Genomic DNA, 25,927 nt, shown 5'->3' on the forward strand with positions numbered 1-25,927 from the left:
TGCAAAATTTTACACCACAACAATAAATTCTGGAGGAAACGATAGGGCTTCCAAAATAAAGACTTCCACCACTTGAGGTCCACGTTCCCTGTCCTGGGTAATCCTTTGAAATAAGCTGATGTTTCTGTAGTAACACTGCCACTGTCATTCTGTCAAGCATTGAGATGTTCAGTTATTGTAGTGTATCCCTCACATAAAGACGTTTTGTTGACTATCAGCTCTGTCAGTGACCCTACAGTGTAAACTAAACAATAGGGTGTTAGGTGGGCAACAAGGCCATTCAAGGCTGAAAATAAATTATAGAATTGCTTTGCACAGCTAAATCATTTTACTGTGAGCTTATTTTTTTTCTAGGTGACTGCTGATGTGAAATTAGTACATTTAACTCACTCATCACATTGTCTTTTTTGTACTTTTTATATGCATGCCAACAAAGAAAATTTGATTTGAAGTCTATTTACTGTCCTCATGCTTTTGTAATGTGTAAAAATTGCATGTTTCCTTTCAGCTTTTTGTGCCATAGGAGTTGGTCCCATTATTGTTAACTGCTTGTAATATGCTTCATAAGGGAATTCTACAGATGGGAAAAAGTAGACTGGTTATCCAAAAGCTTGTGTGCTTATACAATGAAGGGCATACTATTAATATGAATTATCACATATTTCACACAAGATCAAAGCCTGTGTGGCAAGGGGGTGCCAGAGAGCCCCAAACACAAACACACCAAGACAGTCCTGGGCTCAAATAAATGGTGTTTTATTACATAATAGCTCACAAATGAAGCACAAAATAGAGTTCTCTCCTCCAAATCACTTGTCCTTTTTCCACCGCACTGCCCTCCTCCAGTCAAGTGTTGCTCGTCTTCCTCCCAGCTCCGACTTGCCTGGACAAGGCAGTGCAGTCCCTTTTATTGAGGAACTGGGAGTACTTCCGTTGCCAGGGCATCACCCTTAGGAAGTACTTCTGGGTCAGCAGGACTGTGTTATCAGACTACAATTCCCATTATTTCCTGCTTGTGTCCACCAATATTCAGGGCTGCTGCCATCTAGAGTCCTGGGGGATAAAATGGCCCCCAGAGACAGTCCTTTCCTGTCCTTCCCTTTTATTCTGACCAGGAAAAGTACTGTAGGCATCATAGGTCAGGACTCCTATCCATCCACCTGGGGCATCCCATACAGGCAAAGGAACTTCTCTCCTGGTTGGGATGCCAGTCCATCCACATAGGTTCCTGACCCAAACAGGAGGCCCTTTCTGTCTCTCGGTTGAGACACCTGTCCATCTGTTTGGGGCCTCCCATCCAGGTAAGGATTCTCTCCCCCTAGACACCCCCCCCCACACACTTAGCTGGGTTGCCCGTCAGTCTCGTGTGGTAGTTTCACCTGTCATTAGTTGGCATGTGTAAACACTTTTTTGGAAGTTTAGATTTACAATGGTAATGAATTTGGTATCCAAAAAAAGAAACTGTAAATGGACTTGAAGTAGTTTTATAAATATACTAGACAAAGAGCCCATTTTAACAATGTAAGATGAAACGGGCACGAGTGGAATAGTATAATATATAATAAGTATAAGCACCACAAACCTGATATAGGTGTATTGAATGAATGCGTAATTAGGCCTTGAGCTGTAGTCGAAGTCGCCTTTCAGGCCTCTAGAGCTTTAATCGAAGTCGCCTTTCTCTTTGAATTTTTGTGGCTGTAAATCCGCCGCCTCTCGCGATGTTGGGGTTGGATGTCAGCCGTAGTCTCCTTTCTCTTTGAATTTTCGCAGCCGTAAATCCGCCGCCTGCCGCGATGTTGGGGATGGATGTCGGTCTCGTAAGGTTTTTCGGGCAGCTGTGCAGAAGGCGACTGCGCATTCGGCTTCGGACAGACGTGAGTGAGTGAGTGAGGAGACTGGCGAATTATGTATTAAGATACAACATATGGAAAAATTAAATAATTTTTCTTCAGTTTCATATTTGTTAGCTTTATTGATGTGAAACTACATTTGTGATAGTTATTGGCGAGGATAAATTGGCCCTAGTGTGTGTGTGTGTGTGTGTGTTCACACTGACAGATTGGCACCTTGTACAGGAGTTGTTCCTGCCTTGTGCCCGATATTTGTAGGTGTGAGCTTCAGCTTCCCAGCAACCCCTACTCAGGATAAAGTGGGTTTACCTGGATGACCGAAGGTGTTGTCTTTGTCAATGCTTGGACTTTAACAGAAAACAAGAAAAAATAAAATGTGAATGTCTTTTTAAGGTAGGAATAATCTTTACAAAAAAATAGGTATGCTGGCTAATGAAATGGTTATAGACTCCATCCTCAAAAAAAATATAAGTTTATGTTTAGAGTAAGACTAATGTTACTTGTCCTGCATTATAATATACATAAACTGGGGTTCTGTTGACAGCTACATGTTGAGAGCTTCTGGAATATTGTGTATCAGACACAAGTGAATATCAAAGAGCACCAGAAGGATCTTCAGGATTAAGGTGACGTTTTTAAGGAAAACTAACGTAGAAAGAAAAATCCTTCAAGAATTGGAAAAATTAGTTAGGAATAGGTGATGGGCATACTTTGTTGAGCTCATAGAGATTACTGACTCATATTGAATTAATGTACATAAAAATGCTTAGTTAAGTACTTTGTGTTTGATTCACAAATCAGCGAGCCCCCATGGTTTTACAGGTTTAGAATTGCATTAAACAAGGTTTAGAAACTTCAGCAATCCACAGTGAACTAATTAAAATGGATCTACTTTGAAGTGCTGCAAGTAGTGCAAAGCAAGTCAATCACAACATATTTGACAGAAGAGGACTGTTTCAGTAGGTGGCACAAAGGGGACACTATGAGAGATGAAGGTTTAGGACATGTTTACTTGAAGTAGTCGGCAGGCATAGATACATTTAGTTAAATATATTCCTTCTGTTTAGCCTGTGTTAGAGAAAAAAAATGTACTGCCTTTTTTCAATTTAAAGAATGAAAAAAGTCTTTAAAACTCTCTGGCAGTGCAATCACACACAGCATTGCATAGAACATTTTAGTACAATGTACTGCAGAGCCCACAGGTACTTGTTTTTATTATCTCTCATATCAAAGACTTACCTTAAGATAGATTTTTTCATTTTAGGCCTTTGCAAAGTACATTATACTTATTTTATATATAAAAAAAGACCTTTCCTCTGTAATCAGTTTCCATTAGCTGTTGCTTGAAACTGAAAATGATAAAAGGAAATTGTACTTTCATATATTTATTACAGCAGCATAACCTAGTGTGGTTCACAAGCTCATCAAACCTATAAAAATAAGTACCGTCTATGATATGATCACTTTTATTTTGCATTTAGTTTGAAGCATAGGGCGGCACAGTGGTGCAGTGGGTAGCGCTGCTGCCTCGCAGTTAGGAGACCTGGGTTCGCTTCCCGGGTCCTCCCTGCGTGGAGTTTGCATGTTCTCCCTGTGTCTGCATGGGTTTCATCCTGGTGCTCTGGTTTCCTCCCACAGTCCAAAGACATGCAAGTTAGATGCATTGGCGATTCTAAATTGTGCTTGGTGTGTGTGTGTGCTCCCTGCGGTGGGCTGGTGCCCTGCCCGGGGTTTGTTTCCTGCCTTGCACCCTGTGTTGGCTGGGATTGGCTCCAGCAGACCCCCCCGTGACCCTGTAGTTAGGATATAGTGGGTTGGTTAATGGATGGATGGATGGATAGTTTGAAGCATATAGAAGAAAAGCATTTAAAAGTGGATGTCACTAATAACAAAGGTGCTGTAACCACAAGGGGGGGCGCAAGAGAACCCCAAACTACAGACACAGCAATGTCCCACACGTTATACAAATAGAATAAAGGGTATTTATTTACTCACTCAAGCACCTTTAAACACGACTCTCTGTCCAGTAATAAGCCACCGAATCACAATAAATCAATCCAATTCTTCCTCCACTCCTCCACAGAGTGTTACCCACTGCCTCCCGACTCTGACTCACTGATATGAGGCATCAGGCTGTCTTATGCCGGACCCAGAAGTGTTTCAAGCGTGATGTCATACCCTGCAGGAAGCCCTCCCCTGACAGTGACCTCTCGATCCCAAGGGACCCCGACAGGGCTGCGCTTTCAAACACCATCTCCCAAGCACCCCTGCAGGTGTCCTGACTTAGTTCCCGTATGAGAACCTCTGACCTGGCATATGGGGAATGGAAACCCATCCGCTTTAGTATACTGCCAGGGTATAAATTTATTTCCTTGTCCTTCTGGCCAGTTTGCTTGCGTCAGCGCACTGGCATCCCATCCAGGTAATGGTTTCTTCCCTATCTCATCAGAGATGCTCGTTCTCTTCCTGCAGTACACATAACAGAACTTTAAGAGAGGTCATAATGACACCCTTACACTTTTTGATGCTTATGTATTGGGTGGGAGTTTTCAAACATATCATCCTTCTTGAAGTGGAAGAGTCACACAAGTCTAAGATAAGCATTTCTACAATTACTATTGCACCTTTTACATTTTTTTCACATTTGTATCCAGACTACACCTCTGCATTAACCTGTGCCAGTGTTTCATATATCAGATTTATTTTTTAACAGTATGGACTAAAGCACTATTATTTGCTTTTGGCTGGTGCAGTTATGTGTGCATTTGTGTAAGAAATGGATTTTGTTACTGCATTGTGAAATAGAGTTAACTATGAATTTCATTACAAAACACATTTACATTTAAAAACATTTGTTTACAATTAGAATACTTTTTGTCCAAAGGGGTGGGGGGAATATAGCTTTTTACAGAAATTCAATTAATTACATAAATAAATAAATACATAAATATAACAAACAAATGCACACAAAAAGTACTAACAAGAAAGTATATTTCTATCTTGGCTAAAGGCAAAAAAGAGCAGTCACAGGGAGGCATTATAAAGGCATATTACGTTTTTTTTTATTAGTCTGTTCACCCAATTTGCAAACCTGCTTAATCCAGTTATAAGATTGGGGTGCAAAGCCTATCCAAGATTAGTTCCCTTCTTGTTCCTGAGACTCTGATCCTCAGTGCCCCTTAATTAGATTAATCTGATTTACAAATGTTATGCTATAATTGTACTGCATTGTTATTAATACATTAATTATAAAGATTTCTGATTAGAATCACCAGGGGCCTCATGTATAAACGGTGCGTACGCACAGAAATGTTGTGTACGAATGTTTCCACGCTCAAATCGCAATGTATAAAACCTAAACTTGGCGTAAAGCCACGCACATTTCCACGGTAACTCATACCTTGGCGTACGCAATTTCTCAGCTCGGTTTTGCAGACTGGCGGCACCCAGCGTCAAAGCAGTGCTACTGTTCCTGTGTGGTCACCCTTTCTTTCTTAGACCCACATTCCTGACGCGGCTTTATAAATACACTGAAATTAACTGCATATTGTTTATTAGTGTAATGCATCTGATTGTAATTAACCTGTAGCAATATAATGGTCCAGGGAATAGCCATAGTATTCCAAATACCATAACTGCTTTAGCGTTGTTACTCTCACTGCATCTTCTTCTTTCAGCTGCTCCCGTTAAGGGTTGCCACAGCAGATCATCTTTTTCCATATTACTCTCACTGCACCCCTTGGAGTATTTATATCACTGTATCTGAGTGTGAATCACAGCAGCAATTGATCGGAAAGAGAATTATCGGTATACAGTTTCAAGTACACACTACCTCAACCACGGCAAAAAGCGTCAAAAGCCTTTCCTGTACGGACCTCGCGTTTCAGAAACAGTTTCATCCCAAGAACTATAAACGCACCCAATCAGTCCATCAAGTGCTCCTTGTAGAACTGTTTGTACTTATAAGTACAATGACCTCACTGTAAACTTACACTACAGTTATAATATTGCACAACCCGCGCCGCTTTATAAAGCGCGTATGATGACAATATCATTTTTAAGATGAAATGCAGCAAAATATGTTGCTTATAGTATACAGATAAAACTTTAACTTTATTTAAATAATCTGTATTGTTAATAATTAAACATGTGAGGACACGGTGCCGCAGCGCTAGCTAGTTCACGGATAGCTCCTGCCTTGCGCTGTATTATTGCTGGTGCTGACGCGACACTGGAAGGATAGACGAATCGAATAATTAAACATGTACTACGAAGATATTTCAATGTTCCTTAAAAGTTTTGAAGAATCGGCGTTCTAAGTTTACAGATGGCTTAACGTCTATTACAGAGCTGATTGTGTGGCAATTGGGTATTTGGAGAAAGAAAAGGAAGGACAGGAATTGGAGGTTAGTACGTTTGAAAGAGACAGTACTTCTGTAATAAATTATTTCATCGAAGGTCGCACATGGCGCAGCAAGCCTCTTGCGTGAGATATGAACAATCACTGCGCCACCGTGTTCCCATGTTTAATAACATGCTTTCATTCCTATCATCATGAAAATGATATCACGTATACATCTCAGTATTTTAATTATTCAGAGAGCTGTAATATCACGAATGTAATGGATTCTGTGTCCTGTCGGAGAAAGAGAAAGAACGGAAGCACGTAGTGATTCACACACAGAGCACACAGAAGATCAAATACAGAACAAAGCATTTAACGTGCTACTTGAGAAACTAGTAAAATAAACGATTTTAAGATGAAGTTTATGTTTACGTGATTAAAGTGGAAATTTCGAGATTAAAGTTGACATTTCGTGCTTTTTTTCCCACTGTGTGCTTATTTTTTTTGTCTGTTCCCTAATAAGCTTTCATATGACACTAAGACAGTGGGCTACGACTTGTATTTTCACGGCGACTTTGATATGTGATTTCTTTTTTATTTCGGGCACTGTGCGACTTTGTGAACTTTATCTTGAGTTTCTCCGACACTCTGTCACTCGATCAGCTTTCTTTTGTTGATTATATCACTGTTTAAACCAACAAATAGTACGTTTTTCCTTTGCCTCCACTTGGTATTCGCTGAAATTCTTATATTTTCCCCTGTGCTTTTCCCATTGTCTTTTCACAGAAGGCTATTTATATTGATTTGCATATTCAAAGAGGCGTAATTCTGGGAGGAGTTGAGGCGGGACAGAAGGCGCGTGCAAGTGCGTTACTTTTCACGTTGATCGGGATTTATGTAGTGGAAGAACGTGAAAGTTTGCGTGCGCACAGATTCCTGCATCTGGATTTTTCTGTACGTACGCACAATCCCGCTTTTGTGCTTACGCCATGTTATAGTGCGAGTTCTACGCACGGCGTTATACATGAGGCCCCAGGTGTTTGCATAGTCATTGGCTCCTTATGTTATGCAGTCCATATTTTTGAACTCACAGGAACATACAGAAAAGTAAAAACAGCTTTTGACTGAATGACCTTTTCATGTCCTATTTGTAATTTTTTTTCTTATGTTGCTTTTCTTAGAAAAGACAAACTAGCTATAACGTAACATTCACTTATTGTTTTTTTGTAAATTCAGATGCATTATAAATTTGCTCTAAGGAAATTCCCTGTTAAAAAAAATGGAGATTGACAGCTTATGCGAGTTATGAACTTGTCCGACAACTGTGAGAGGAAAACCTGAGAAATGAAATGTTTGTTGTAGAACTCACTGCTCAATCCTTTGTCTGCCATTGAGCCTCCTTTCACATTTACTGTATGTGAAATTGACACTTCATTATAGTTACTTATTTTCTTCTATAAATATATATCATTTTTATAGCACATTTTTCAGTGAATACAAACAACTAGTTGGTAGAGGAATTAATTTCAAGGTGAGCATAATAAAGGATTGCATTGTTTGTGCTTTGAATACATCTCTACTTTGATCTCTTTAAATGCCTTTTCTAATTACACTGTTTACCCCGCTCTCTCTTTAATGACCTTTTTAGTAAATGTAATAGAAAAATTACATTTTAATCCAGCTTTAACTGAATTTCTTGTTATATCTTTGTTTTAATTACAAATTATTGATTATGCTGTTGGTGTTATCCTACTGCTTTAGCATTTGTAGCATGATATTAACCTAAAGTGAAACATTTTGAAAGGAGAAGCTTCATATGACCTGAAATGTAAATACGGCCAGTTTTCATTCTTCTTACTATTTTGTATTGCATCGTTGTTCCACTCTTTGGTATTTTAAGAATTTGCTGTCAAGTAGGATGACTTCACCAATGCTAAAAAAGGGGAGAGAGCACCATCTGCTGCATGAAATGTTGTGTTTGTCAGACTCAAGTGGAAAGTGTGGTGTGAGTGACGACATGAGAAGGAAGAAGTCAGCTTTTAAACAGAAGAAAGACAGCCTGTGTGCCTAGGCTACAATGCCTAGTATCACTTTCTAAAAGACTTGTTTGTCAATATTTTGACCTTATTATTATTTCTTTGTTATTATTTAGTTTAAATTTGTAATTGTTTTACCAAAATAAACTATCAGTTAGTAGGTTTAGGTTAGGTTTAGGTTTAGTTAAAGGTTTATTTGTCATATATAGGTTAACACAGGGTCAACATACAATGAAATGTATATGACGAGAAAAACAAGTCACTCAGCCTAGATCCAATAAAGCTAAAAAATAATAAAAAAAAAAAATTACAAGTTAAAAATAGACAAGCCATGTAAAATGTGTACGTTTTAAAAGAAGTTATAGAGCAATATGAGTTGAATGAGCAGCAAGTACAAATGACAGTTATTGCACAGATAATATTTTATAAGTACAGATGCATATTCCATAAAGTGCAGATGCATGTTCCAGTCAGTATTCAGAGTGTGTGCAGGTACAGTTTGTGTGTGAGTAGTGCAATGTAGATGTAATGCAATGTAGGTGTAATGTAAGTGTATGTAGTATTCAGGTGTTGCTGATCATATGACATCATGATGACAGTACACATGCATATTTACACACCAGTGCACTGTGCAGTGCTCATTATATTTTTATTATTTTAAAAACAGTTTGAGGCACTGTTTCACAGCTCCCAGAAACTGGGCTAAAATCTCAGTCCAGTCACTGCCTACAGTAGGTGCAGTCAGATTCACTTGGAACTCTAAAGTGGCCTCATCTCATACTATATGAATGTTGGTACATGGATGACTCTGGTCCACGTCTAGTTTTTCTTCTTGCATCTGGGGTCATATTTAGTTCCCAGTGACTCTAAATCTGGATTATGCAAGTTCTGTAAATTGATGGCCGTATTAGAAATGGAACAGTTAAAAATAAATAAATAAATAAATTACATTTTTTACACTTGAGACAAGTTAATGATATGGTGGTGGAGGGTTGATTAAACTAATGCTTATAATCAAAGTTTTTAACACTTTGAAATACCTTTGCTATTTGTGGTTGTGGCACAATGCTTTAATGTATATATGCAGGTAAATTTATGTTTTCAAGGTAAACTAAGAATTGTTTGTTCTCATTCTTGCTGCTTATTTGAGGTTTCCTATTTCTGCAGTACATTATGCTATGTAAAAAGAAAAGAACTTTTGTTCTTTTATATTTATATTTTAAGATCAAACGTTTTATAAAAATGCAATTTTTTACTTTTGAAAAAAAGACCTCATTGTTGTAACTCTGTTGAAAGTCAGAGGTCAGGTCAGGTTGCACTGGTATAGCCTTTTGCTGCACCCACCACATGATGAAAAAGCTCAGGATCCTAGTTTGCAACCCTCCACCCCCCCAACCCCCCCACACACAAGGCAGACACACGGTCCAGTCCCACCCTCCAGAAATGACCTTCTATCTGCCGCAGTCAGATGTTATGTGGGCTGGCCTCTTGACCTGTTCCAGCCGCTTGAGGACCAGTGAACCAGATCACCTTCAGGGAATCGCGCCACATAGCCATAGTACCGTAACAGGCACTCTTTCGTGATGCCGGTAAAGTGCCTCATTAGGGACTCCGTGAACCACCGCTCATTCAACACAAAGTCAAACCAGCGGTACTCGAGGATTCTCCAGAGACACAGTACTGAAGGAGTCCAGTCTTCATTTCCCTAAACTAATTTATTTCACTGAACTAATATAATATATTTTAGGCCCCAATCTTGGAAAAGGCAGTGTTTTTAAAACATACTCTTAAGTAAAAACGAATAAACAGTACCCCCAGGGTTAAAATTTTGGGTTCCAAAGTAGTCTATTGTCCCTTACTGACAAAGTGTGCAAAGTTTTGTTGAGATTGGACCAAGAGTGGATGTGTACGTGTGAACTTGTATGAAGAACACTCACACCCTCATTGAGCTTTATATACAGTATACTCCAAGTTTTTATATACATACCAAAGATGTGTGTTTAAGGTTATACGGAGGAATTACAAATAGTCCGCCATGAATGAATGTGGGTGTGTGCGTGGTCGTGCTCGATAATATTCTAGAATCTTGTCTTGAGTTGATGTTTGCCTTTTACGCAAGGCTGTGAAGACAAGCTCCAGAACCAATGATCCTGAGCTGGACTAAATGGCTATGGTTATTTGATAACATAAACCTGAAATACTTGTGCACAACTCTTAAAGTGTTGATGTTTAAAAATCTCTGTAGAGTGCTGTACGACTTGATAATGTACAGAAGTGACAAAACCAAAAGCAGAAACGCAGGTTTTCAGAGTCATTTTCTGTTTAGGGCAGTTTTGTACAAAAAGTAAATGCTGGGGCCAAAATTGTATATTTTGTTGACATCTGAAGTAAAAATAGGAATAATTACTTCTATAGGCAAAAAAAAAAAAAAGCAAACCGTGGAAATTCTTATGAAAATGTTAATGTGCAGATACAATTGAATACACCAAAAAATAAAAATAAACCAGAAGAGTACATGTGGAATTTGCAAATGTTTGGCCACCATTTGAATTGTAAGGCCTCAAAACTTCTGGTTTGGCTTCGCTCATTAGGTGGTAGTCTGTTCAAAGGGGAGGTTTTGTGGAGGTCAATATAAGATCTGGAAGACCAAGAAAACTGAGAGAATGGTGGAGGAAGGCAAAGTGAAACCCTCATATGATTGCAATCAACCTGTAGGAGGTTTAGCAGAGAAAAGAGTGGTGGTGCACTGCGCTACTTTGCAGCGTTATTTACAGTACATGGACATGATATTCATGGAAAAGCCATTAGAAGGAAACCTTACCTGAGATCTCATCATAAAAAACAAAGCTTTTTGGAAGCAAGTGCGATGGACAGAGGAGTTTAAAATCGAACACTCTCAGCAACCACAAAAGATTGGTTTGAGGAAAAAAATAAATAAATAGACCAACATTTGAAGAAAAGAACACCTTACAACTGTTAAGTACAGGGTGGATCTGTAATGCTTTGGGGTCATGTGGCAGCTAGTGACACACGAAAATTTGTGCGGGTACAGGGAAGAATGGATTCCTCCAAGTATGAACAAAGCCTTCACAGAATAAACAGCACAATTTATGGAAGTTCTGCTGTTTTGAAAATATTGATGACTGTATTTTTATGCAGTTACTATACAAGAGACTGCATGATAGAAAAAGGCTTAATGCTGCTTCCTCACCTCTATGGATTCTAGGGTTTGCATTCTGTTACACAATTATACAATTGGGCAGGAGGAGGAGTATAGAAACCTCATCAAGGACTTTGTTAAATGGTGCGACTTAAACCACCTACAACTGAACACCAGCAAAACCAAGGAACTGGTGGTGGATTTTAGGAGACCCAGGCCCCTCATGGACCCCGTGATCATCAGAGGTGACTGTGTGCAGAGGGTGCAGACCTATGAATACCTGGGAGTGCAGCTGGACGATAAATTGGACTGGACTGCCAATACTGATTCTCTTTGCAAGAAAGGACAGAGCCGCCTGTACTTCCTTAGAAGACTGGCATCCTTCAACATCTGCAGTAAGATGCTGCAGATGTTCTATCAGATGGTTGTGGCGAGTGCCCTCTTCTACGCAGTGGTGTGCTGGGGAGGCAGCATTAAGAAGAAGGATGCCTCACGCCTGGACAAACTGGTGAGGAAGGCAGGCTCTATTGTTGGCATAGAGCTGGACGGTTTGACATCTGTAGCAGAGCAACGGGCACTCAGCGGGCTCCTATCAATTATGGAGAATCCACTACATCCATTAAACAGTGTCATCTCCAGACAGAGGAGCAGTTTCAGCGACAGACTGCTGTCACTGTCCTGCTCCACTGACAGACTGAGAAGATCATTCCTCCCCCAAACTATGCGACTCTTCAATTCCACCAGAGGGGGTAAACGTTGAACATTATTCAAGTTATTGTCTGTTTTTTACCTGCATTTTTTATTACTCTTTAATTTAATATTTTTTTGCTGCTGGAGTATGTGAATTTCCCCCTGGGATTAATAAAGTATCTATCTATCTATCTATTACCAGTCCTAAACTGAACCCGTGTCAATGTGTGTGTGAGTATGCCAAGTGACAGACTGGAGTCCCATCCAGTGTTTCATCCCTGCCCACCTTGTAAATACTAAATTGGATTTGAGAATGGTATATTATTTTTATCAGCAGCCTGCAGTAGCTTATTGACTTACTTATTAAATAACCTTGATACAAACTGAGCAATGACATCAAGCAGTTATCACTTGTTTTATATATATTTTCTTTCTTTCTTTTATCCCAAGATTTTGTGTTTGCATTTATTTCTTAAATCATTTAACAATAATTCTGTCATGTATTTAATTGCATATATTATTAATATAATTAATTTTGGTAGTGATTATTCAGGGGAATTGCATTTTGATAAGAACAAATAAAATGAGTGAATATTGTAATTAGAAAGGCATGATTTGAATATTGGGACATTAAAGCAAGTGACATTTTCATTATCTATCCAAATGGTGGTCATGATTTGCATTCTTTTGTTATGAACTAATTTATAATTCGTGTCCTTCATTTATTGAGATGGATGAACCCCTTCTGGTCTTAGATTATAGAATTATGTGTGGCTAATAATAAGTCACTAACTTGATCCTTTAAAAGCATGGCTTAAACTTTAAAAAGTAAAAGAGTGGCAGACAATGCCATTCTCCTGTAACTAGTGAGTGTGGATGAACATACGTTAATGACACAAAGCATGACTTTAGAATCTAATCAATGAACAATAATGGAATTTCACACTAGGGAGACCATGAAATGGCTTCTCTGTCATGGGAGAATGGCGTAGATTAACCAATCTAGACTCTTTCAAAGTTTTTTGAAATGATAATTTATACCAAATTTGGCTATTTTTTTACTTTACATTTTCACAGAGCATGTATTTATGTTAATTTAAGATTCTAACATTTTAATTATCTGAAGTAAATTGATAACAAGACATACATTTTTAGTGCTGTGGAAATGATTATATGTGCCATGTCTTTTGCTTGCTAACCTCCACTTTTTAACCGATATTCTTTGGCCTCTGACTTTGACCTTTGAGGAATTTACTCATACTGATGTGTTTATATATTTTTTGCAATGTTAGTGTCAGCTACACTCCTATCCAAATTCTTATTATAGTCTAAATCCAGGGACTGATGACTGGGCTGCTTGCTTGATTGTGTGAATGCCAAGTCTCCTAGTGTGGTATGCTTGTTTGGAAACCCCCTTTGATTACAAAAGCCCCTAGTAGTGCATCCACAGAGCCTCCATTTTGGTGTCTGATCACGGTCTCAACTCTTTCAACCAACACTAGAGTTCATCTGTGAAATTACATCAGGGGTTTTGTTCAAGTATACTCCCCAAGTTTGTTCACATTTGACTTTTGGGTCTTTAGTTTTCTCTTCGCAGCTGGCTAATGTTCATCTAGTTTTCTTTCCTTCCCTGGAGTGGTAGATATGAGTTTTTACTAAACCTTATGACAGGCACTTGCAAACTGTTGAGTTGCCAAGTCCCTGTTTAATAAGTCACATGGCAAAATAAACTCCATTTTAAACTACAAAGCAAAATAAGAGTCTGTACACTTCCTTGTTTAGATCGTATATTTCACAGTAATAAAAATAACAAAAAAATTCTCTCATTTTAAAGTCCAGTTATACCAAAGTAAACTTTTTTTTTTTATTTGCACGTCTAGTCTGAATGACATTTGTTAACATCTATATATATAATTCACTAAGCCGCCGACAAGTAGCCACCCATGGAAAGCACGCCGGAAGGGGCATGGATTCACTAAGCCGCCGACAAGTAAGCTGCCCATGGCGCACGCAGGAAGGAGCCATGCCCACCAACTCTAAGACCATTGGATACGACAACAACTCGCAGAGCCACGCCCACCAACTCGGACGCGATGACTCGGAAAATATGGCATCATTTATGTTCATCTGGGCTAGAGGCCACATGCATCTCTGAGCCACTTTGACTGTTCATAGAGGCATGTTTCTCGGGAATGTGAATCGCTATATGCAGCATGTAAAACATTTTGCGAGGGGTATCCCATGGGATCCTTAAAACAATCCTTTAAAACTGAGGTTAAAACACAATGAAGGAAGCAGTCTTTAAAAACCAATAAGCCCTGTGCCTCTTTTTCATTAGTGTCTCACCTGCTTCACCGATGCAGGCCCTGCAACATGTATATTGAGTCTAGAAAACATGATCAGCAAGTCTTTGATAGGCTGCAACAAAATGATGAAAGAACAGGCGCATTTTTTTCACACAAGCTGGGTGGGTGTTAGTTAATTAGTGACAAATTAAACGCGTGTGCATTGTACTTACTGAAAGCAGCGTTACAGATTTTGCAAATGTTCATTTTTTTCCCTCTGCTCAAAAAACATTACAAAAACGGCGTGATTATGCGGCGTATACTACGCCGCAGGTTGGTATGCAGCGTGTAAAACAGTTTGTTTGTCACAGATAATTTGCCTTTTACTTTTACACGAAGACAATTTCCTGTTAGATTTGCCTTTGCGATGACAATTAACAAGGCACAGGGCCAAACTTTCAAAAAGATGTGACGCATGCACCACCATCGCAAACTGTTTTACATGCCATGGTCTTAGAGTTGGTGGGCGGGTCTCCGTGAGTTGCTCTTGCGAACGGGCACATGACCAGGCGGTGTGTATGCTTTGAGAACAAGGGTGGACGCGGCAGGACCATGTAAGAAGAGGCATGTTTGTCGCGGATGTGAATTGCTGAATGAGCGTGCGATGGTGGTCCTCCAATTGTCAGTCACGGACAATTGTATGTTTCCCTCTCAAAACACAATGAAGGAAGCAGTCTTTAAAAACCAATAAGCCCTGTGCCTCTGTTTCATTAGCGTCTCACCTGCTTCACCGATGCAGGCCCTGCAACAGTCGAGATGCTCTCTCAGCAGCTGACCTTCTACACAAGCTGTGTGTGTGTGTGGGTGTTAGTTACTCGAAGGATTTCAAGATTTAATATGCACAAGCGGTAACACTGCAAAAGCAGCCCAAACCAGAAAGGACGGCTGGCAAAAAGTGGCCGACAAATTAAACGAGTGGGCATTGTACTTACTGAAAGCAGCGTTACGGATTTTGCAAATGTTCATTTTTTTCCCTCCTTTTAGACAACTGTGTCTTTCTGGAAGTGTTCAGCCATCAATATATTATTTTTGCGGTGTTTGCCTGCAGGACCACGTGCAGCGAGCGAGCGAGAGAGAGAGCGAGAGCGTGTGACACACACACACACACGCACACACACATACACATACACATACAGGCGCGCACTAGAGAGAGAGCGGGGTGGACACATAAGAATAATAATACTTCGTTACATTGATATAGCGGTGTTCTCAGTATTCAAAGCGCTATCCACACAGGGAGGAACCGGGAAGCGAACCCACAATCTTCCAGAGTCTCCTTACCGCAAAGCAGCAGCACTACTACAGTGCCACAAGGCAGTTAAAGAATGCACCGGGCTCGAATTTGTTTTCACTTCTGTAGATAGCATTGTTGCAATGTTACTTTTCTTGGTGGCTTATTACATTATGGATGTTTCACATGTTCATTGTTTCCCCTGTGCTTAAAAGACATTAAAAAAGTGTTTCTCAACTGTGACTACAAGTACTGACAACTGTCATTCAGGAAGTGGTCACCCATCAATACATAATTATGCGGCGTATGCTACGCCGCGGGTTGGCTAGTTAACTTAAATCCACTTAGGGTGGAGTGGTGGCTCTGAGGCTAAGGATCTGCGCTGGTATCCGGAAGATTGCCGATTTGAATCCCCGTCACTGCCAAAAGAGATTCTACTCTGCTGGGCCCTTGAGCAAGACCCTTAACCTGTAATTGGTCCAGGGGCACTGTGCAATGGCTGACCCTGCGCTCTGCCCCCAAGGGGTATGTGAAAACTAACAAATTCCTAATGCAAGAAATTGTATAAGGCGAAATAAAGAACAAACAAAAAAAAATGTTTAAGATAAACTGATGGCCTACCTTTCGATGTTATGTGTGACATACCAGCCCATTGCTAATATCTTATCATTTTGACCTGTACCCTTATAAAACCTTAAAAATCCACTTTTGCCATTCCTTGTAATTTGTGCACATGTGTGATGCATGTATTTCCAGTCTCTGAATACTGAACTGAATCTGCCCTCAGGTTATTTCAAAATTGCATCTTTTGATATCCTGTATTCCAAACGCACGCTGTTATCTGTTGTATCAATGAGCCCCAAAGCTGTGCGCCTTACCAGCTGTAACAGAAGTTGTAAGCTTTATTAGCGATTGAGTTTGCGGCTGGTGAATTTCAGACATATCTGTGACCTGGCCGATCATTCGACATTTGTTGACTGGGTGGTACTACTACTGTGCTGGAAAATCCATAAATAGCAAACCCATTGGTAATGTTAACACAACTAGTGGCGGGGTTTCAGAGGTATCCGAGAAACTCAGTGGCAACATCAGACTCTTATAATTTGCACATCTGCTTGTTTCCTTTTGCAAATAAAACCTAAAAGTATTGTTTTTCGAGATACTGTTCAGGTTTCCCTCCACCAAGACGTACCCCAACCAGTAACTTCAGTAAGTCACTAGTCGATTGCCTTCTCTTAACATCATATGTTTTGAGTGCCTGTGGCGGGTAACATTTAAAGTCAATCTTATTTTTTAAACCTTGTTGCGTAGACGTACGCTGTATAATCGCTATCCGCTAACAATCACTAGAAGCATTCATTTAACACTTGTGATTTTGCAGTGTAAGTTTATAATTAACTGATATTTTAGTCATGGGAGATGTGTATTAAAATTCATGCATGCATTACCTGTATAGGCTAATTGTCATTTGAGGAAAAAAATAAAGTAAAACCTTAGGTAAAAAAAAAAAAAAAAAAAAAAAAAAAAAAGAGAGGTGGGCTAATGATAAATGCAGGTGGGCATGGGTCCACTCAGGCCCTATATTTGTACCGTGCCTGGTCTCATCTGTTGTCCACAATCAAAAAATGCCCACTTCTGCCAACTTGTCTGGTCAAATGCCCCTGAACCTGGAAGGGACAGGGCTAGGTGTTATCTCCAGGGGACTCCCATTGGGGAATCTGGAGATACTGTTAGTGACAGCACCCCCTATTTCCATGACAGGATATCACTGGGCTTACCTGAGCCTTTTGGGTTATCTCTAACTGCACATGCGTGACAACGTAGAAGTGCTATTACTGTATATATTTGTGCTCAATGGACACAAATTCCTTGTTTAGCTGCCAAAATAATATTGTTTTTCTGCTAAAATATGTACAATTAATGTTTAATCTTTTTATAGTAAGAAAGCAGTTACTAAATGGAGAGTTAACACTATAAATATAACAGCATCCACAAGTCATTTTTACTGTACCGTGTACCTGTGACATTCTACTGTCACAAAGTTCCTTCTGTCACTTACACATCTGAAGAGAAGAGAAAATATTTTCCAAATGGTTTGCAAACTTGTAATTCTTTTGTTTTTCATTTAATTGCAGCTTTTCTGGGAAAAGCGATTACAAGGTTTAAGCGCATCAGATGTAACCGAACAGATCATTAAAACTATGGATCTTCCCAAAGGTTTACAAGGTGGAGTATTTCTTTCAATAGTTTTCTTTAATGGGCGTACTTCGAGAATGTAATTAAATGAAAGCTATGAGAAGCTGACCTAGTTTTAGGACAACTGAGGGGAATAAATGCAATAAAGTTTTGCTTAAGTTACATGCCTTTTTTTAACATTTTAAAAAGGTGGAAATAAATGCATTTCTTACGATTACTTTACCATTAAGTTACAATCTTTGTTAACCGCTGTATATATGTTTTAAGCTCTATACAATTGAAAACCCTTTATGTTGTTACACATTCTTCAGAAAGCTCTGACCAGTTTCACATATTCAAGTCTTTCAGTCACAAAATTGGCTCTTCTGGTTGGATTTTCCATTTTATCATGGTGAGCAAGGGAGCTATTCTCTATGCAATGTTTTGAGTAAATGCAAATGTTTAAATCAGTGGAGAGTTTCCTTTTTTGACAGTTTTAAGCATTAGGTTTTCTTTATTATCTATTAAAAACCTGTTCCTTTAGGTTTTCTAAATTATGCCTCCCTCCCTATCCTGGCATAGCAAGGGATCATGAAAGAGTATTAGACAGCCCTCATAAATCATCTCCATCTGGTGTGAATAAGAGGGAGTGGCACATGATCAATCACAGATGGCAAAGCCACTGTAATGACAGACATAACCCTCAGACTCCTGCTGCTTAGACTCCCTTTTTCCTGCCCTTTCCACTGTCTGCATCAACTGTCATGTCAACTCTTGTGCAGCTCTGCCTTTTCAAAATGCTGCCGATGTTTCTTATTCCTGCCCTGACAAAGACTCCCTCTGATTCTCTTAATGTCCAGAACTGAAGGAGGCATCTAATCTTTACTTACTGCCACTATGATTCCCTGCCTGATATCTTGCAGTTGTAGGTAAAGATAGAAGTCAAAGGCAAACGAACGAAGATTAGAAATACTGTAGCAGTAATAACCCTTTACAATGTAAGTACTGTGAAAGGTGCAATACAAAATAAAGTACAATCAAGTCATTAATGAAAAGATTGGTCATTGTCCCCGACAGTTGTTAGACTTTTTGACTGAGCTGTTTGTGGATACATTTTCAAGAGGCACTCCCTAAAAATACATTTTTATTTCACAGCCTTTACCAATTGCTTATTCCTTCCACATTAGCTTAGCTATTAGCCAGAGTCGGGACTGATGGACTGAATGGTCTCCTCTTGTTTGTGAAATATCTTATGATTCCTCATACACATCTTAAAATAGGCAACAGACTTAACTGAATGGAAATTAGCTTTGACAGTTAATGCACTCCCACTTTGGTTCAACATGGAAACAACTGGATCATCTCGTATTCCAAAGAGTTTGTGTCAGTTCCACTCTGTCCAGGTGATTGGTTTCAGGGAAAAAAAGTCCCAAAGACCTGAATTTCTGAACTGTAAGACTTTAAATCTATAGACAAAAAGACATGTTTGAGTATGTTTCTAGTTATCTTTATTCCAGTATTAATTTATAAAAATTAGTCCAATACATGTATACATACAATACAGCTTGATGGATGAGGGCTCCAGGACTCTAAAAATATCCAAATCTTATTATATGATATCATTTACTGTTAAATAAAAATTTTAGAAGTATGGAGCAGAATTTTTTTTTTTATATTTAACTTCTAAAATAATTTATTTTATACTGTTTTGAGGATTTGTTCTGTTCTGTGTATTGTATTTTATTCTATTGTATTGACCCCCTTCTTTTGACACCCACTGCACGCCCAGCCTACCTGGAATGGGGTCTCTCTTTGAACTGCCTTTCCCAAGGTCTCTTCCATTTTTTCCTACAAGATTTTTTTGGGAGTTTTCCTTGTCTTCTTAGAGAGTCAATGCTAGGGGGGCTGTCAAGAGGCAGGGCCTGTTAAAGCCCATTGCGGCACTTCCTGTGTGATTTTGGGCTATACAAAAATAAACTATCGTATTGTACATGATTTAGGTTCCTTAAATGCTCCTTCTTCCCCGTTTCTCTCTTAAGTCGGGCGTCATGGAAAGATTAATTTATATAAAAAGACACAGTGCTTGAGCATCAGCTCTGTCTTGGTTTTTAGTTTGCCTCTGAATATTTACGTTCAGTATGGGGATTGTCTCTCAACTTGACATTTCCTTGCCATGAAGTAATGTGTTATTCCTAGTTCAAATAAAATACATTAATTTGTGTGTATAAATGAATGCTAAATCTATGTATAAATACATAACAAATAATCAATATATAAATAAAAATTGCATCTGCATAACTATTTAATGTATAATTTACAGTGATACGCCGATTGTTGTTTACTACAACAAGGCATTTGTTTATTAGCAGACGTTCACAGTTCCGTTACATGAAGCCCCCCGTGTTGTCTGAGGTTCAGTTGTAATTCTGGTAACTGAGACAAGGCCTTGACAGACATGCTGTCTTAAGTAACTTGTTGTGAATATTTCACTGTAATTTATTGGCTGATCTGTGTGCCATATGACAAACAAAGCATCACATTATATTTTTTCTGTTATGATTTTTTACACTATAATTGCTACAGTGGGCAAATATGTAATTCATTATGAAAATGACCAACTTCATAATGAAATGAATCTGTTTTTACTCCATATCTTAGCAGGAATCTACTTTGTTTTCTGTCTTTTCTAAATACAATACTGTAAGCAATTTCATATCAGTTTATTATTATTATATGTTAGCATATATTTTTTAACAGATGTATTGAAAAATTATATCACACACAATTATTGTTGAATTAATTTAAGTAAAACAGGTCTGTTAACCAGAAAACGCAAGATGTTTGCTAAAACTAAAATGACAGAATTATCAGACAAATCATTCACATCTACGAGAATCCTTCAGGAAAAAAATAACCTAAATGAAAAAATACATTTCTAAAAATTGGCTGGTGAGCAGAACCTATGGGCCATTTTGTTTGAGTGTATACAGTGCATTTTCAGTAGAATGCTCAGCGGATGAAAATGGATACACTTATTACAATAGTGTACGGCTTTCCAAACTGTGGCCATACTGTAAAGGTAAGGCTTTAATTTTACTGTCAGCCGTTTTTTTTTAAAGTGAATTGAAATTTTCAATTTAAATTTCCACTTTCAATACAGAACAAACAAATGGGCAATAGGGCTTTCAAATTAGCCAAAAATAAGATTTGAATATTCAAATTAAAAATAAGTCAATACTTTAATATCTCCAAAGACATTATATATTTAAATATACATCAGTTTGTACTGTATGTGCTTTTTTAATTATTTGTGTTATTAATATTTTACTTTTTTGCTCGCAATGCACCTGAAAAGCATGAAATGCTCACAGGTAAAGGCAGCAGCCTTGAAATGAATGTGACACTTGAAAACCCAGACCTTCATTAAATGTGCTTGTCTGTGCACACAAGGTGATCTAATCAAACAGAAAGCAAAATAGGGCGCAGCTCAAACTGCCACTTTGAACCTGAAATACACATAAGCAGTAATTTAATGCACAAATGTAATTAGTTAAAGAAAATTTTTAAAAAAGCTGGTACTTGGAAGATAGGGCATGTGGGATACTTTGCAGCATGGGATGCAATTTGAGGTTTGCAAGCAGAAGCTGGTGGACAAGGAATAAAGTGCACCATTAAACTAAACTCAGTTTCTCTATTGTCTTTAATGAGAACAAAATCAAGTTTTTGCTTGCTGTAATGGATGCTTAATTGTTCTAGCATAAAACAGTAGTAAGTTAAAGAGGACAGGTTTAAAAGTGAACCAGAATGGGATCAGGACAGGAGTAATACTTTTAAGGTTCAGAGAAGGTATTTCAAAACTTATTCTTCTGAGCCAGGCAGTCAAAAGAAGGTCAAGTGAATAAGAAGAGAAATAAATTCAGTTGAAAAACAAAGTGAAGGTAAAAACTGGAAGTCAAAAAAGAGAGGAATGAAAAACAAATTGAAAATCAAAAATAAAAATCAAGGAACAAAGTAATTTCAAGAACAAACGGTCAAATATAAAGTGAATTGCAAATCATAGTATTTCATCCAAATCTCAGCTACAAAATGGCCAGCAAGACGACCTTTTAACCCTTCCCCAATGATCCTTTGATGTCATGACCCTGGAGGCCACACCCCTAGCAACTAGGACCTACATCATGACAACGGAATCCACAAAATGGCGGCACCTATTGTCAAAACAAAATGGCTTCCGAAAAAACATTTATTAAAATGTAGCTTTTAAATGAAGGCATCAAACAATGAAATAAGTACAGAATTGAATCCTCTGAGTATAAAAACCTCAGAAATAACACCACAATTACTTTTACACCACAAGGAAAGCTCAGAAAGAATTTTTAATGAAACTTCAATTCTAACACTTAGTATATCTCTTTGGACAGTACCTGATAGCTTACAAATGACAAAGTACATTTATACAGTGAGAAGTACAGTATTTGTAAATTGTATTTTCATGCTTTAGTCTTGAGAACAGTCCCTTAATTTTGTGCTGGGTTTGTGAAGAACATAGAAGCATTAAAACATGTAAGTACTGTATAGAAACACATCATAAAAAATGTGAATAAAACTGTCTTATCCATACAAAAGTGAAATACTTTTAAAATATATATTTTTAAAAATATATTGCTACCAGTATGAGTATATTTTAAAATATACTACAATATACTTCAAGAATAAATACTGTAGAAGATCAAGAAGATATACTGTAAAATATGTAAATTATTGCCATTTTGGTATATTGCAATATATTTTCCAAAATATAAAACTATATTTTTCAATTTATTTTAAAATAGTAGGATTAATATACTGTAAAGCACAACTATGATAACATTTTAAATATGCTGTAAATTCTATTGATACTATACAGTATATTCTAAAATAGTTATTTCAATATTTTTATTATATGTTATTTTTGTACTGTATATTAACTTTCCTAGAAAATTTATTTAACTCTTTCAGGGCTAATTTTTTTTTCCATTTTCTCCCAGGTTTGAATATTTTTCCCAAAAACAGTTTTCTAAAAAGCACACAAAGCAAACACTATATGCATTTCACATTAAACGTTAGCTTTCTTAGATCGGCTGTAACACTTCTTACATACTTATTACATACCTGTTTGTCTCATCATTCATTTTCTGAAAGGCACCTTCTGGAAAAAAAAACAGCTTCCAGCCTTTCATTTTTGATTTCCAGATCACTTGAATCAAAATCAGAGTTTGATAAGTCATAGTCTGATTCAGCAGTAATACACAAAAAGCAAAAAAATAAACAAATAATGCACCCAGAGTATTTTGCTTTGCACATTCGCTTTGCTCTTTTGCCCGATGTTGATGCCATTCAAGCTAGTGTTTACTCTATGCTCCTCACACACACAGAGGGATTCGATGTCAAGTCAATGAGTCTAATGGTCCTTCTAGCAAAGAGGGTCTTCCTGTAACGTGATGGTGACTTTTGTCGATGTATGCAGCTGATTATTACCCTCTGCCCCTGAATGTCAACTAAAGTCGACATTCAACCTCAACCCCCGCTGTCGAAAAAAGTCGACAACTGCCCTAAAAGAGTTAAGAACAGGTGTTCTAATATTCTAGATGTATTTACAGTTAAAATTCTAGCCTGACAGTAAATGTATTCATCACCAGAAAAAAATATTGAAGAAATACACATGACTAACTGCTAGCTCTGTAACTTTTATAATAATATTTCTTGAAATGTCAGAAAACAACAAGAACATGTTTGACCACAGAATACATTGCAGTCAATATACTGCATGCTGACACTTCTACCTACTTGAACAAGTTATCTTGAGTTGCAGGGAGTTCAAAATAAATTGAATGTTTTACAGGTTGAAATATAAGCCATGAATGATCTTTCAGAGACATGGGGCTGTCAGTTTTATGCAGAATGTATTTGGAAATACGTTTGTTACAATATATTAAGGTAAATGTACTGTATGTTTCATTACATTTCAGATATAATCTTAAAAATATACAGTTGAACTACATATATTTCACATTACATTGCAAGATATATCTGTTTTTCGGGCACATTCATTTTTGTAAGAGTATATTCAACTTAACTTGCTATGTATGTAAATACAGAGGCCTGTTATACTGGGATGTAGAGCAAAATCAGTGAGGACTGCAACTGCATCTGTTTACTGTATATAGTCAAAGATTAGGAGATACTTAGGTCTACATAGAATGATCCTAGGCGAATTTAGAGTCACCATCAGGCCCTTCCATACATTTGAAGCAATGGCAGTTAATGTTTTCTTCCTGAAATTCGGGTAATGAATGATCACTAAGAGATAATTTCACCTCATATCATTAAATGCCACAAAACAGCAGCCATTTTTGGTTAATCTGGGGAATGCTGTCTATTTGGAAAGGACTCATTAATTTTATTTTATTAACAAGATGGTGTTTTTTTTTTTTTGTTAAACACGTTGATTCTTTTTTTGGTATCACAATGGTGCAATGGTTAGTGCTCCTGCTTCGTAGATTCAGCAACCTCTTTTAGAATCCTACACCTGGTTGTTGTGTATACAAAGTTTGCACGTTCTCTCTGCGTCTGTCTGAGTTTTCCTCAAGTTAGTCTGGTTTTCCTTCAGCATCCTCACAGATATGCAAGTTAAGTTAAGTGGTACATCTCTATCGCCTCCAGTGTGAGTCAAAGAGGGACTGAGCATATGTTTTCCCTGTGACGCACTGGCACCCTGCCCAGAGTTTTTTTCCTGCTTACTGCTCAGGGCAGCTCAGAAAGATTCAGGCCCTTCTGTGAACTTGAATTAGATTATGTGGGTTTTCAAATGTATGTACTGTGTTTATGTTCAGGTTTTGAATAATTTCACCATTCCACAGTTGTAATATACATGTCAGTTTAAAGAAATGCACAGTCCATGTATAATGTCTGTAGTTTTGTGCAGCAGCTGCATCATTTAATGTCATACTGTAATGTTTCCAATAAATTTCTCTACACATGCCTATGCAATGGGAAGAAATATGTGATTTGTAATTAAACTAACGGAGGATGGAACAACATAAAAAGTAATTGTCATTATTTGAAAATAGCAGGAAGCACTCATTTAATCAATGTAGCTTTGTTATTCATTACATGTTTTGACAAATATGGAACTCACCCCTACAACATTCTATAGCATTCAGTATAAGACATCAACAAGATTCCAGTCCATTGTAAAGCCCTCTGATGCATGCCCCCCTTTTACTTTTGCACACTGTCTTAGTTCGGTTGAAAGTGAATAATATCAAGAATATTATTAAGACTACCGTGAAATTCTTTTTTAGTCATTGATCCCAAACTCTTCAAATTTACGTCCACATAACCAGTTTTGAGATTCATGTATTCAGTTAGCCATTTGAGTTATAATATAATGAGCAAATTAAATGTATAACATAGTTATGCTGAATTTATAACTGTTTCTCTTTATGCTGCAATACTCATTATTTTACACTGTACTAGCCACAGTACCCATCAAAGACAGGTAATAGAATAAATACAAAATATTTGCTGTCTCTTGCCCTATGTGTACGATTTCAGTGCCTGTCCTCTATATTTGTGTGTGTGAACGTCACTTAACCGGTGCTCCGTCTCTTGAGTGCATTCCCATAAAGTCTGCTTCTCAGACTTTTGTCATTGTTTTTAAGGCACCTTTCTCATCTCCTGTCTGGTTTTACACTTGCCATGTTTGAAGGAGATGCTGTCAACATACTTCATATGCCTATACTCGTCCTCGTGCATCTCACATTTGTGGTTCCTCTTTCATTGTACCACCAAAGCTAAACTGACCAATCAGATTGCTCAGATGGACTGGACACAAAGACCTTAGTGTTGTATTATATAGTAGGTGATAGATAGTGCTTTTACATTGTAAAGCATGTCATGTCATTACAATAAACTTCTAAACATAAATAAGATTCCATACTTTGTTTAAATAAAACATGTTTTATTTAGTAGTTTTTTTTTTGTTTTAGAATAAACAGTAATAGCGACAGGCTTTAAATCTATGTAAACTAGATTACAATAACTCACTTGTGGT

At 37.8% G+C, this 25,927-nt stretch overlaps 1 protein-coding gene across 3 annotated transcripts in view; it reads left to right on the forward strand.

The window, feature by feature from the left end:
• Positions 1-25,927, forward strand: part of mbd2 (methyl-CpG binding domain protein 2) — a 197,461-nt gene that overhangs the window by 96,431 nt on the left and 75,103 nt on the right. For all 3 annotated transcript variants that reach the window (XM_051928022.1, XM_028802574.2, XM_051928023.1), the window contains exon 4: positions 17,793-17,883. In XM_051928022.1, coding sequence (XP_051783982.1) covers positions 17,793-17,883 — 91 coding nt within the window. The remainder of the gene's footprint in view (positions 1-17,792; positions 17,884-25,927) is intronic.

Source organism: Erpetoichthys calabaricus, chromosome 5 (genome assembly GCF_900747795.2).
Source record: "Erpetoichthys calabaricus chromosome 5, fErpCal1.3, whole genome shotgun sequence".
NCBI classification, from domain to species: domain Eukaryota; kingdom Metazoa; phylum Chordata; class Cladistia; order Polypteriformes; family Polypteridae; genus Erpetoichthys; species Erpetoichthys calabaricus.